At 35.9% G+C, this 13,332-nt stretch overlaps 1 protein-coding gene across 1 annotated transcript in view; it reads left to right on the top strand.

Moving 5' to 3' along the window:
• The window catches only part of RasGAP1 (Ras GTPase activating protein 1), a 33,143-nt gene extending 25,286 nt beyond the window's left edge, over positions 1 to 7,857 (top strand). Inside the window, exons 16-19 of the mRNA XM_071599387.1 lie at positions 1,006 to 1,124; positions 1,928 to 2,151; positions 5,245 to 5,425; positions 6,467 to 7,857. Of these exons, the coding sequence (XP_071455488.1) occupies positions 1,006 to 1,124; positions 1,928 to 2,151; positions 5,245 to 5,425; positions 6,467 to 6,575 (633 nt within the window). The 3' untranslated portion in view covers positions 6,576 to 7,857. The remainder of the gene's footprint in view (positions 1 to 1,005; positions 1,125 to 1,927; positions 2,152 to 5,244; positions 5,426 to 6,466) is intronic.
• Positions 7,858 to 13,332: the final 5,475 nt, after the last annotated feature.

Raw genomic sequence — 13,332 nt, 5'->3', positions numbered from 1 at the left:
ACTCCACATCACTTTCCCTGTGTTCTACCTGCTCTATTACTGTCTTCAGCATCCTTTTGTCTTTTAGTATCCACTTCTCATGCCTTTTCCAAATTTCTCCAAACAAACTTTTCCCTTCACCTACCATTCCTAGAATGTCGTAATTTCTTTTACTTCATGTACATTTATTTTTTTACTACTTTCTCTGTACCAAAATCTCCAAGGCTTCCAAATCTGTGCTTTTACTCCTGCCTCAATGGGCAAGTATCTGAACCATACTTTACTCCATATTAAATTTTTCCCTAGTTTTCTTTACATCTGTGTCTGTCCTCAACTCCAACCTCTTTGTGAGCTCTTATTTATCTTATACAGCTCTTCCTTTAATGTCCCTCCAACTCCAACCTCTTTGTGAGCTCTTCTTTATCTTATACAACTCTTCCTTTAATGTTCCAACTACTCTTCTGCTCTACCTCATCCAAAACATTTCCCAAATATAGGTGACCTGTGTTACCTCTTTTGATTGTTGACCTATGACTTAAGAATTGCTCTTAGAAATCCTAATTCTATGGAATTTCATTGCCTTTCTTTTCTTATTATTAATGCCCATTCCATGCATATTCCACACTGATTCTGTAAGGTGCTAACTAATGTTTGTGACCGTGTGGCTGACTAATGCACGATCATAGAGAAATCTGACTGATTTGAAGAGTTCCCCCACCTGCTTTCACCTCAGCTTCCTTGTCTCTATTGATTTAAGAACTCATTCTTTCCTCAAGCGCAGCATATTTTCAGTAAGCTTAAGTCCCCATTCCAATCCCTTGCATCCTCTCACCATCCCCATATTCATGTATATACACAATACATACACTTATGTGCACAATGGGTAAAAAATTGGTGTTGGTAGTTTATAAATGTGTGGGTGTTATACGAGTCACTTTTATTTCACTGTCTCTCTTATTGAGAAAATATAGAGATATGTTACTGTTAGAATTCCACTGTACTGAGTATATTCACATTATATTGCAGGCAAGCAACTGTGTGGAGGAAAAGGAATGGATAGATATACTTACAAAGATCTGTCAGACAAACGGCAATCGGCTGAAGCAGTACCATCCCTCAGCATATGTGGATGGAAGATGGTTGTGGTGAGTCAATCATGATGGTGCTTGTGTGAGAAGTGTTGGTGTGTTTGACTTCAAATGTTTCATTTACTAGATTCCTTGATACATCAATGGCTTTAATTATATTATCATGTAAGCAGTGTGAAAGTTATGCAGTGATTCAACATTTAGTTTTGTCTAAGCTATGTAATGTGGCTATATTTTTTCATCCCACTAGCTTTTCTACTTTTTTATGGTGTCATTATTCTTCTTTCCTTGGTTCTTCCTCTTTAATTAACTCACTTTGTGTATTCATAAGAAGTTGTGTCACCCTTATACCTTGCCTTGAAATATTGTTTTCACTGTAATTATTCTGTGAGATACAGTCTCAGGTATAACTTGGTGGATCTTTCTTACTGCGAAAGTTTGAAGAAGTTCTAGCCTGACAATTTCCACATAACATTATTTTCCATGCTCTGATGATGTTGCATGGCAATGAAGCTCTGGTCGTGGAAAGTAAAGTTATTTGTGGACATTGCAATGCTAATACTCTCTCAAATTTCCTATGATAATGATAATTCTCATAGCATAATTATGTTTAGTCAAATTCTGGTGAACTGAGTATGATCTAATTTAATTCTGAGAGCCTACTCCAAAACCCAATATTTTAATCCTTCAGTGGCAGCAGCAGTGGGTGTACAATTGTGTCCACTTCCCCAGCAATATATAAAATGGGGGAATGCTAGGCGAAGGAATGAAAAATTGGCATGGTTTTATTCAAATAAATGTCTGGTTTGCTCTCTAATTCCTCTGCTCTCCTTGTTCACTGATAACTCTTCTGCATGCAGTTGCAAGGAGGTGAAAGAGGGTGCCCCTGGGTGCCGAGCGGTCTCTCAGGGTGTCAGCGAGGATGGACTCTGTGGCGTTGAGGGCCAGAGGGACTTGGACCCAGAGCGCCAGCTGGAGCGGATTCGATCTCTCTTGGTGTCTGGCATGGGACGTCTCGAAGCAATTGCCATGGTGTGTCGGAGGAGGTTGAGCTGCAAAGGTGACGATGCGGAGGATGCGAAAGGTTTGACCCTGTGGTTTTTTGTATTTTGAGGGTACTTGCTGAATGGTGGTGCTTGGTCAGAATGGGAAAAAAGGAATCAAAAACGTTGATAAAGTTGATAAAGTTAAGCGTATGAAATGACTAAGTTTTGCTCTGCTAGACTTATTCTGGGTGGTCCTGGAGTCATTGTGCACAATTGCTAATTATTAGTCCCACATAAAATAAGTAGGTGGGATCATGGATTAATCGACAAGTCAGGTTCTCTTTGCATCAGAGAATCAATTTTAATTTGGTAGTTATTGACGCTCCTTTTAAAAAATTTCTATAGTGGGACAGCAGCATGCATTGGAGGAGACTACGTATTGTAAATTATTAATATTGGTATTCTACTGGTTAGGGTAGGTTTTGGGATGGACACAGCCTAAGCAATTCTACGAAGATACATTCACTTGCCTTCCTTAACAAAAAACACAACCTGGCACTCGGGTAGTACAGTAAGCCCCTCTTCAATCCACACTTCTTTATTCCCTTCATTCCGTCCCAAATACCTACTATCCTATTCCTCCCCCTTCCTCGTTTGCCCAACTTTCTCTCCTCTATCAGTCTTCAACTTTCCATAACCAATCAATTCACCCTTAATCCATCTTTTGTGCCTCCAATAAATTCATCCCAACGGTGCCCTCTCCTCTCCAACCATACCTAACGCTTTCTCGTTTGTTTTCCTTTCTGTCCATTTCTTCTGTTCCATCCTTCTCAAAATAAACATTTCAAAAGCCTCCAATCTATACCTATCATCTTGCTTCAATGGCTATACTATCGCACCATACAAACCCTTACTTCCATATGACTTATATCAACAACCCTTTATGCATGTAGTAATAATCAGATTTATCTGGTGATTTCAAGCAATGTTGAACAAATTCCTTTGATGATGCTAGGGAACGTTGAAAAAGAGTAATGGAGAAACAGAATCATACTTTTATTTATGTAGATTGGTGAATGTTCCCCACAGGTAACTTTGTATTAAAATTTTCAGTATGATGTCATGTAGTAATAATAATAATAATAATTGATAGGAAAAAAATTCACCAACATGAGAAAGAAGTTTTGTTTTTGAAGAGATATGCCATTGCAGATAACTCAAGTTGTAGTTAAATAAAAATGTTATCGTAAGATTTTTATTTGAGTAAATTAAGATCATCTAAAGAAAGTCAAATTGCAAATGAGTAATTGAATTTGAATTTTTTATGATAGAAAAGTATTCTGGAAATATTCATCATCTTCTTAAAGCTGAGCCTTGTCGTTTCAGCCATTGGTCTCTCTGCATTGTCATTATTTTCCATTCATTGTAGGTTGTTACTCTCACAGTACTTTTTAAATCATCTAAAAATTTGTCTTGGTGTTCCTCTTTCTTTTTTTCCATTATTTATCCCTCGATTATATTTTTTTAGGAAGTTGTTATGTTTGAGAACCCATCAAAAAAATTATATTTTCCTTTTGTCCGTTTCTTTTATAAAATTCCTTTCCTCTTTAATTTCTCTCAATATTTTTTTTTCCTCTTTCCCAATGTCCAAGCTTTGTATCCATATATTTATTAATGTACTCCAAATTAACGTTTTTGCCAAAGATATTCTAATTTCCAATTTCAAATGTTTGTTTCCTAAAAGATTCTTTTTATGTTCATATGGCTTCTTTGCCGAGGCTTCTTTTCACTGCAGAGGTGCATCTGTTGTCTCTTGTAATTACACTCCCAAGTTAGCAGAACTCTTCTACTGGGCTCATAATTGACTCCCATATTATTAAATTTACAGGGGGTTTTGTCCTGTTTCTAGAAACTATCACAGCTTTGGTTTTCTTCACATTTATTTTCAGTTTCCATTTTTTCCAAAGCTGCAGACAGAGTTTTGAGCTTTCTATTCAGATCTTTGGCTGATTCTGCCAGGGTCACATTATCATCTGCAAACCTAATGCTGTGTATCTTTCTTCCATTTATCTTTATGAAGTTTGTTTTCTCCTTCATTGTCTCTATAGCTTCTTCAATATAGAAATTAAATAGATATGTCAAAATTGGACATCTATGTATTACTCCTTTTCTAATCTTAGCTTCTTTCTCACAACCCTTTACTTCTATAAAAGTGCCTTGGTCCTAGTGGAGCTTAAATATACCGATATACACAGTGCGGTGCTTAAATTTGGACAAACAAGTGTTTCCTCAAATGAGATTTCCTCGCCGGGTTAGCAAAACCTTCCCCAGACTTCTTCAAATGATTAAACTTAACCACAATATCGGAAACAGTTGATCTGGGGTCCCAGAAGAATCGAACCTTTACGAATTATAATGCCCTGCATGAACAATTTTGATAATAGCGGCTCTTCGATTGTACTAATCTTGGCCATTTTTAGGTTATGACTGTTTACTAGATGCCTATAGCTTTCAAGAATGCCAATCGCAACCTCCAGTGAAACTATGATATGGCAGAAAATTCAACTTAAAATTTGTCCGTATGTAAATGCCACACCCAGTAAGCTTCCTGACTGTGTAGTCTATTCCTTTTCTCCTCTTAGTTTCCAATCTACAGTATCGAAGGCTTTTTCCAAATCAATGAAGGCAAGGAAAACTTTCCTGTTCATTTCTAGCCTTTTCTCTAGGATCCAACGCATTGCCAGTATTGTGTCTCTTGTTCCTTTACCTTCCCGGATGCCAAGTTGATCTTCTCTAACATTTTCCTCTTTCTTTTTGATTCTGTTCCGTATTGTACATGTATGTAAAAGAACCTTGGAAGCATGTGACTGAATACCAATAGTTCTGTAGTTCATGCATTCAGTTGCTTTCCTAGGATTTGGTTTCATAATAGTTTTGCTTTTAATTAAGTCTCCAGGTATCTCCCCATTTTCAAAACATTCATGCATAATTTTAAAGCATCTTTTTTTCATTTTATTTCCAAGTTTATTCAATATCTCAGCCGTTACATAATCTATACCTGTAGTTTTTCCAGCATTCAGCTTTTGAATGGCATGTTCAAATTCCCTCTTCGTGATTGGGGACCCACTTTCCATTCCTGCTTTTCTGGAAATAGTACCAGAACCTAATGGAGATTTCATCTTGTCTTGCAGAGAGAACAAAGGATTATGGAGGGCCACGTAACCAGTTGAGGGATAGTTGGACAGCTCCAATAGAAGATCCAGTTTCGTGCCTCCGAACCGTGGCAATGCTGCAGGAAGCTGTGGCAAAGTTGGAGATGGAGCATAATAGGTACCTGCAGAGCACAGCACAAGAGATGACTATTGGGAGCAAGTAAGTAGTGGTGCTGGCCCTAGATTCAGAAGGGGTGGTCTCTCCATGTTTATTGTTAGATTTTGTGTCCCTGGTGTGTAGTTCAAACACGTGGAATTGTAAGCTTTCAAAGCTGTATGCTTTTTTCATGTTTTCCTTCAGCCATAAGCTGCAAGGCAGTACTGCTGTGTGGTTTGGTAGTTGAATCAAGTGGCATTGTGGGTCTATCGAGTGGCTTAGATCCCTTTTACTCCCATCCCAATCAAATTTTAAGTCATAAGAATACCTCCCCCTTGTCAAGGTTTTTGCCCTTTTTAGAGAATTTGATAATGAAGTATAAATGCTGTTTTAAAAAACTATTTGTGACTATAAAAGCATGTCTCTCTTAATTAAACTGAACTTTATTGTTGTTCAAAATAAAATATTAAGTACTCCATGGGTATCTTTCATTGATTTAGGATAATTTAATCCCATGGTGGAAATATCCATGTTATAAAATCATTGCATATTTTTAATATATCTGTCAGCGTTATTAATTTATGGAGTTCATGAGCACTGTTCGCTTTTGTACCTTGTGTCCTTAGTCTGTACTGACTGAGAGTTCATTGTGGCTGATCTATTAATGATTTGTGCTCTCATTCTCACTTGCATAGTGTATGGGTATTAAAACCCATAACATCAAGTTATTAGTATTTGTTGGTCACCCAACCGTGGGAAATTTTCTTATTATCATGGTCGATGATCAAATTGAATGGTGTTAATTGAAAAGTAGGCAAGATGCATATTTTTAAAAGAATTTTCTGTCAGTTCTGAAGATTTTAGTCTTTAAGAGAGATTATAAATTTGTTCTGCGTAATGACTGGGGTCAGAACATGAACCCATAAATAACGAAAATCTGTCAGGAAGAAGCATGTGCTTGGCATAATGTTTTATGGAAATTGATTCAGATTAATATATCCATTACATCCATTGTGTCCCTAGATGAAAATAAAGACCTTAACCTCCTCCTATTGCCATGTGTCGACCTTGCTGGTGCTAATAGTTGATTCATTTCATTTTCAGACAAGCTCCAATTGGTGATGACAACTACCTAATGTTGGTGGCCCAAGCTGGACCAAAGGATGGCCACCTGCTGAGAAAAACGTACAGTCTACCAAGGTCATGGGACTAAGTGTGCATTTCCATTGTTGATGTTTTGGATATTATGTTCTTGTTCAATTTTGGCCAATTTGGGCTTGCGTGGCTGGCTCAAATGCTATTGCTGAAAGAGTTTCCTTGTGATTGCAGCTGTGATGAGACTTATGAGTCCATTAGGCTGATAGTTGTTTTACGATGACGCAAGGCTTGTCCTGTCCCATACGTGTTGATTCTGTTGTTTTACTCAGATTTTGGAACGAGATGAAGTGAATGAGAAACAATTTAAGAGAGCTTGGAGAGTGAATTTATTTTTAATGAGGAAGTTTTGACTGTTGAATGTATTGTTCTTGCTGGCATATGTCTTTTTACATGTGTTAATGGCCCTTTTACTTGTTAGTAATCAGTAACTGGAGAAGTTAAATACTCTGGGATGGAAAAGTGTTTGCCAGAAAAAAGCAGAGTAAAATAATGACAATGGGATGACATTCCTATTTGGAATTTGCGGTTGTGTGGAAGTAAATTATTTATAAAACTGTTAAGTACAAAGTGACTCTCCATTTAAAGCATTTGAAGAAAAAATATTGACCACTATGCATTGATGCTTTGAATAAATAGGCTTTCAGTGGCACATGAGGGTGATAATAGTAAATATTATCTGTTGCCACTACATTTTCGACTGGTAAGAAAGAAATTGCATCTTTATTCCTTCTGGTAGGAAAGGTGAACCCAATTAGAAAAAAATCCATTGGTAAATAATCTTGTGCAAACACTGAATGGAGATTGTATTTTAATACTATTGAGATCACTTTGTTTTCCAATTTAGATTATACTTAATAATCTAATATTCTGAGTCTTGCTCAAATAATTATTTATTTAATTGAATAATCTCTTTTTATAAAGATGGAATTCATGACCAATCTTTGTGATACCTATGTTGAAACTAGAAATTTTATGATTATGACTGTGTATAATTAGGTTGTACAGTTTGCATGTTAACATCCAAGCATTAAATATGCACGTAATTTTGGAAAATGGTGAAATTAAAAAAAAAAATTGATTTAAAACCTCAGTTAGTTGTGGAGAGAGATTTCATTAAAATAATATAAACAGAAAACAGCTCTAATTTGTGATGGTATATCTCATGGTCTTACGGAACAAAATTTGCTTTGCAATGTTGATATGATTAATTTTCAATTTTGATTCAAACAGTTAAGTAAAGATATAACCTCGTGTGAAAATGACCAGGAAAAAAATACTAGCTGTTGAGTTTTTAGCATTTAATGTGTACAATTTTACTATTGATTTGTGTCATTTTATGAACCTGTCAGCCTAAATTCAGACTTATGTGTTATCTTCTTCTGAGTTATCTTAAGTAAAACACTGCTGAGGTAACCATTTGTATGAGGTTAAACCAAACAAATATTTTAGAAGTCACCTCAAGTTCCCCGTTAGGTGTCTCCTTTAATGTTGACTAAAAGCTATTTTGCAAGAAGTTGTCAATTCAATGTAACATGTAATTTCATAAGTCCAAAATTGGTTATTGGGGAAAAGTGGATTATGGAATAGCTGTAGTACATTGATACAGTTCCAATACAATTCCAGCTCATGTCTAATATTGATGTGGATGCCATTGATAATATGATTCTTTAATCCCTTTCATCAAATAAGATTCTAATTTCATTGAAATTGCCCATTCATTGTCTCAAAAGTTGAGACTTCCATTGATGATAATTCATGAAAAGGTCATTGGTAATGCATAAAATTTGTAATTGAAATAGAAGGATTTTGGAAATTTAGAGAATCTAAAAATGTGCTGCCCCTTTACTTCTGCTTTTTTTGCTGATATGAATCAATTTTTATCCTTAATTAAATATTGGTATAATTAATATAGGATTTGAGGTTAGTGTATGTATTTCATTATTTTTGTAGGCACCATTCACAGTTGATCAAATAATTTATTCACCACTAATTGCAAATACCTTGTATTTCAATAGTCATCAATATTGTGTTATAACAAGAACTTATTGGAATATATGCACAACGTTGATGGTGCACTACCAAGACTTCCAAAATAAGACAAAGTACTGTAAATTTTGCATTAAATTATGAGATGCAGAGCAACCCAGCAAGCGATGTGCTCACAAAGTTAAAGATTCTAATGTGCCCAAAATGAAAAATTCAAATCCCATCTTAAGCATGTGTGTGGAACATTTATTCAGTGGGTTTTTCTCAGAATGAGTTCACTGTGTCATCTGATCTCATGCTATTCAGGGCACCCCCAAAAAACATTACCACTGCTATTTGGTACTCACAAATGGTGATATAACAAAAGAAGATTGATTATGAATTCATAGATATTTGCATTCTGATATTGTCACTTTCATGACTCATCCATAAGTTTTTTTTTGGAATAAATTGGTCCTTTTTTGCATGTGCATTAAATCAAAGTGTGTTTGAATATGGTGTATTTTTTGCTGGAATCATATTGGTGCCGAAGTTAGTTCAATGAAAGTTGGCTTCAGAACACGACTACTATGTGAACTGGACAGATTGTGATGTTATTTTTTTTAAGTGGTTGCGCTCAATAACCAAATTTAAACTGTGGAAAATGCATCATTTTTTTAACTTAACCCGCGTATCCTTCGTAATATCATTCCTCCAAGTTATTGTTTCCTCAGTGAGTGATACTGTTATGGTATTTGATTCATTGGTTTGCTTGATGCTGCAAGATGCTATAATAGTCCTGGGTCAATTTTATAAATGGAATTTTTATACACAAGCTTCAGTTTCCAGACAAACAAACTTTTTTAATGTTTGAATCCTGGAAATTTGTAAAATTTTTGCTGAATATTAGTCTTTGGTTATTGTTTAGGTGAAATTTGACATATCAATAATGAAGTTGATGCTATCAGAACTGTTGTTGCTTGAGTTAACTTATTAGGAATCATACTTTTGGGGCCAAATTCAGCATTCTTTAATGAGTATAAGGATATTTTCTGTGCAACAGCATTTATTTTTAATGTGATGGTATGTGTGGTGGGCCTGTACTTAGTGATCACAAATCTTTATGTTGCTCTTCCAGTGCTCAAGGAGACACTTATTTGGTGTACTAGAATTAACCAACTCAGTGTTATGCTGAATATATTTTGTTTTTGACAGTGAAAGGATCACAATATCCTGTATCTGGGTTAAGGGCTAGTGTTCTCTGTTATACTCTATATAGTTAGCTCTGTGCTGCCAGTCACCTTTGCTTGGAGACTATTTAATTGTTGTTCCATCTGCTTTGGGTGTTTTAAGAAAAGGTTTGCTCGTAAGGGCTTTTGCATGTGATTTCCTCGTGCTATCTTTGTCTTTCTCAAAGATTGTTTTCTGTTGGTCCTTATAAATACTGGACAGGTGGCATTTCCTGCTCCAACAGGTTCTGAATGCATTTAATTTAGTATCTTGTCTTAAGTTTTTATTAATATTTATCTATGTTGCTCTCTGGAAGAAATGCCACTTCATGTTATATGAAGCAATAATGTTGATATGTTGCTATAAATACTTTTATAATGACTGTTTTGGTATTTCTTAATGATCATTCTTTTCCATCATCATAGTGTTAGAATTGTAACTCAAAAGGATGTACTCATATGAGTTTAGACATATTGAGTATTTGTTCATGTTTAAGTTGAATAGTCTGAGGCATCACATCGTGGGATTCTTTTGAGCTGAGAATAAAAGGAGTAATTAGATTGGTTGATTAAAGAGGAACGTGTTGGAATCCAGATCATAGTGAATAAATTTGTGCACTGCAGTGTTACTCTTTTTATTCTCAGTTGTTCATGTTCATAATTTGGGTCCATAAGAAACTACCTACTTTGTGATGAGTGTTAAGTATGTGTTCTATTTATAATATTATATGGATTCTGAAGGGGATGTCATGTGAGAGTGTAAAGAGTTTTATTCTTGAATATGACACCTCAAGTTAGCAGAATTTTCATAACTGCAAATTTCCATTTGATGGAAATTGTTATTTGACTTCGTGTCTTGAAAAATGTTCTCTTCCATTTCCTTATTAATTGTATGATTCTACTCTCCAAGCTAAACTCTGGGCTCTGCAATGTTTGGAAATAATGCATTATAATGGGACTTGAAGTTGTTCTCACTTGTCTTGCTTCTCCCCAAATCTATTTCCACCAAACTTCCGATCCTCTTTTGAGATTCCCATAAAATGTTTCTGTAATCACTAAAAACCAACTGTTGAAATTTGACATGGAATATAAAGTCTATTGTTGTTACTGACAATTATAATTCTAACTTTGTACAGTTTTCTGCAGCTCTATTGTATTTAAAATACATAGAAATTATTATGTAAGAGGAAGTTCTTGTGATAAATTATCTTTTTTTACATAAACATTTTTTAATAAATGAGAATGTGTTTTTGTTCAACCAGTATTTGGGTTATAAGAAAAGGAATCCATATGGTGCAATCAGTGTACTGAGCTAGCAAACTGTGTAAGAAGTAATGCCAGTATTTTACCAGATATCATCCCATCATTATTTCAAAGATCAATTAACAGTATTCTGCCTGTCAGTGTTTTATTTCTTAATCCAGGCACTATGCTATGCTCCCATTTTAAGCCCTACCTAATGTGAAACTAAATAACGTGACACTCTATGCTGCAATAATCTTTCTTCTACTCTTTCATCACTTGTTCGTCCTGCTTCGCAACCACATCTCAAAACCCTATCATACCATCTATGCTCATCTTCTTATCTCAACGACCAAGTTCCTTGATAGTAGTAGTATTTAGGAGAGGCGACCAACAGCTGAGGTCATTTGCGCCATTAGGTATGGACAGGAAAGGACGAAAGGTGGAGAAAAACTTGGCATCAGCATTAGTCTACTCTTTACAAAAGGCGCCTTGGGGTCCGCAGCTTAACATCCCATCCGATGGATGGCGTACTTACTCAAAGGACCCTCCACAAAGTACCTCAAGTAGGGATTGGGATACCACTGAAAAGTATTCAACACCGCCAGGATTTGAACCCAGGCCCTCTGGATGGGAAGCCAGTATTTCTACTCTTTCATCACTTGTTCGTCCTGCTTCGCAACCACATCTCAAAACCCTATCATACCATCTATGCTCATCTTCTTATCTCAACGACCAAGTTCCTTGATAGTAGTAGTATTTAGGAGAGGCGACCGACAGCTGAGGTCATTTGCGCCATTAGGAAAGGACGAAAGGTGGAGAGAAATTTGGCGTCAACATTAGTCTACTCTTTACAAAAGGTGCCTAGGGGTCCGCAGCTTAACATCCCATCCGATGGATGGCATACTTACTCAAAGGACCCTCCACAAAGTACCTCAAGTAGGGATTGGGATACCACTGAAAAGTATTCAACACCGCCGGGATTTGAACCCAGGCGCTCTGGATGGGAAGCCAGTATGATAGCCACCGCACCATTTAAGTTCCTTTATTGATCTCGCATATGACTATGGTAAATTACATTTCAACTATTTTAGTGGTCACAAGTAATCCCAAGGTCACATATTCTCCTAATGTGTATACTGAGTAGTAACAAGTGATATTGTACAGACCATGCCCATGTGATATCAAGGCTGATGGAGATACATAAAAAGGGAAAAAAGTGCAAGAGAGGTGGAAATTTACAGAGTTATTTATATTTTAGTCATGTTTCATGCGCTCAGACTGATTTGGGTTCAAGAGTGTCCACTCTCATCCATTTAGAATGCTGTCTATTGCGGGAAAGACCTTAGAAACGAATTGTATCAAATTGAACACTCGCTATATCTTATGAAATGCGATATCCTCTGGTCTAATGGAGCCCTGGTTTCATTAGGATTAAGTAAACTTGTATCAACTTTGAAGATTAACTCTTAGCTCTCTATACTGTTGCAAATCACTCAAAAATGGGGTCGTTTTATGTAAATATTTATTTACATAAAACATATTAGAGTGTAAGACTTAAGATGTGGTGTGTTTCTGTGTTGACTTGCACTTTGAAATTATTGCTGTTTTCTTTAAGAGTTATAACTTAATTTTTGGCTCCATTTATTTCTCACCTGAAGGTGATTGTAGTATCTTCTGTAATCAACTAGAGGAGGTCTTGATCTTTCTTCAAAAGTTTAATGCTAATACTATCATAGGGACTGACTTAAACGTTGATGTGACCTGTGCTCAAGGTGCATTACTCAACTTGATATTTTACCCAGAGCCTTTAGTATCTATTGTGCCGACTCTCTTGCCCAAATAGATTGGGTGTTCTTTCTTACTTCAGATAATGGCCCTAAGAACTTTACCTTGATCTTTGAAACATTCATGCGGTCATGGTAAGGATGAGCAATGTGCTTGACCCAGGAGATAACTATGACTATCGGGCTGAAAGTGTTGCTTTGTGATTCCAGGGTGCAGAGTGTAGAAGTGATCCAGCTTGTTGCCTTTTAGTCAATGAATGTGATGTGAAATATTAAAAAAAACATATAATTCCATATCTACGTCAAACCTATTCATTTAAAAGTTTGTTGTTGGAAAGCCATGCAATATAATCTCTATGATTATATTTCATTAACCTTTCCACGAACTTATTAATTTAAAAGGAGAACATAAAAAATTAAAGTAAAATTACACCTCCCAATTTGCGGTTGATCAATATTGATCTGAATATTAAAATTAGGCATGAGCGGTATAAAACCACCATTTGTGGGTTATATTGCCGGATGTTGCAAAGAAAATAGAGTGAAATGCATGAAATTAGAAAATAAAAATACACGCATATTATAGAAA

Source organism: Hetaerina americana, unplaced genomic scaffold (genome assembly GCF_022747635.1).
Source record: "Hetaerina americana unplaced genomic scaffold, ioHetAmer1.1.p SCAF_11, whole genome shotgun sequence".
Taxonomy (NCBI): domain Eukaryota; kingdom Metazoa; phylum Arthropoda; class Insecta; order Odonata; family Calopterygidae; genus Hetaerina; species Hetaerina americana.
Note: the sequence above shows the minus strand (reverse complement) of the source record. Positions and strands in the feature narration are given on the sequence as shown.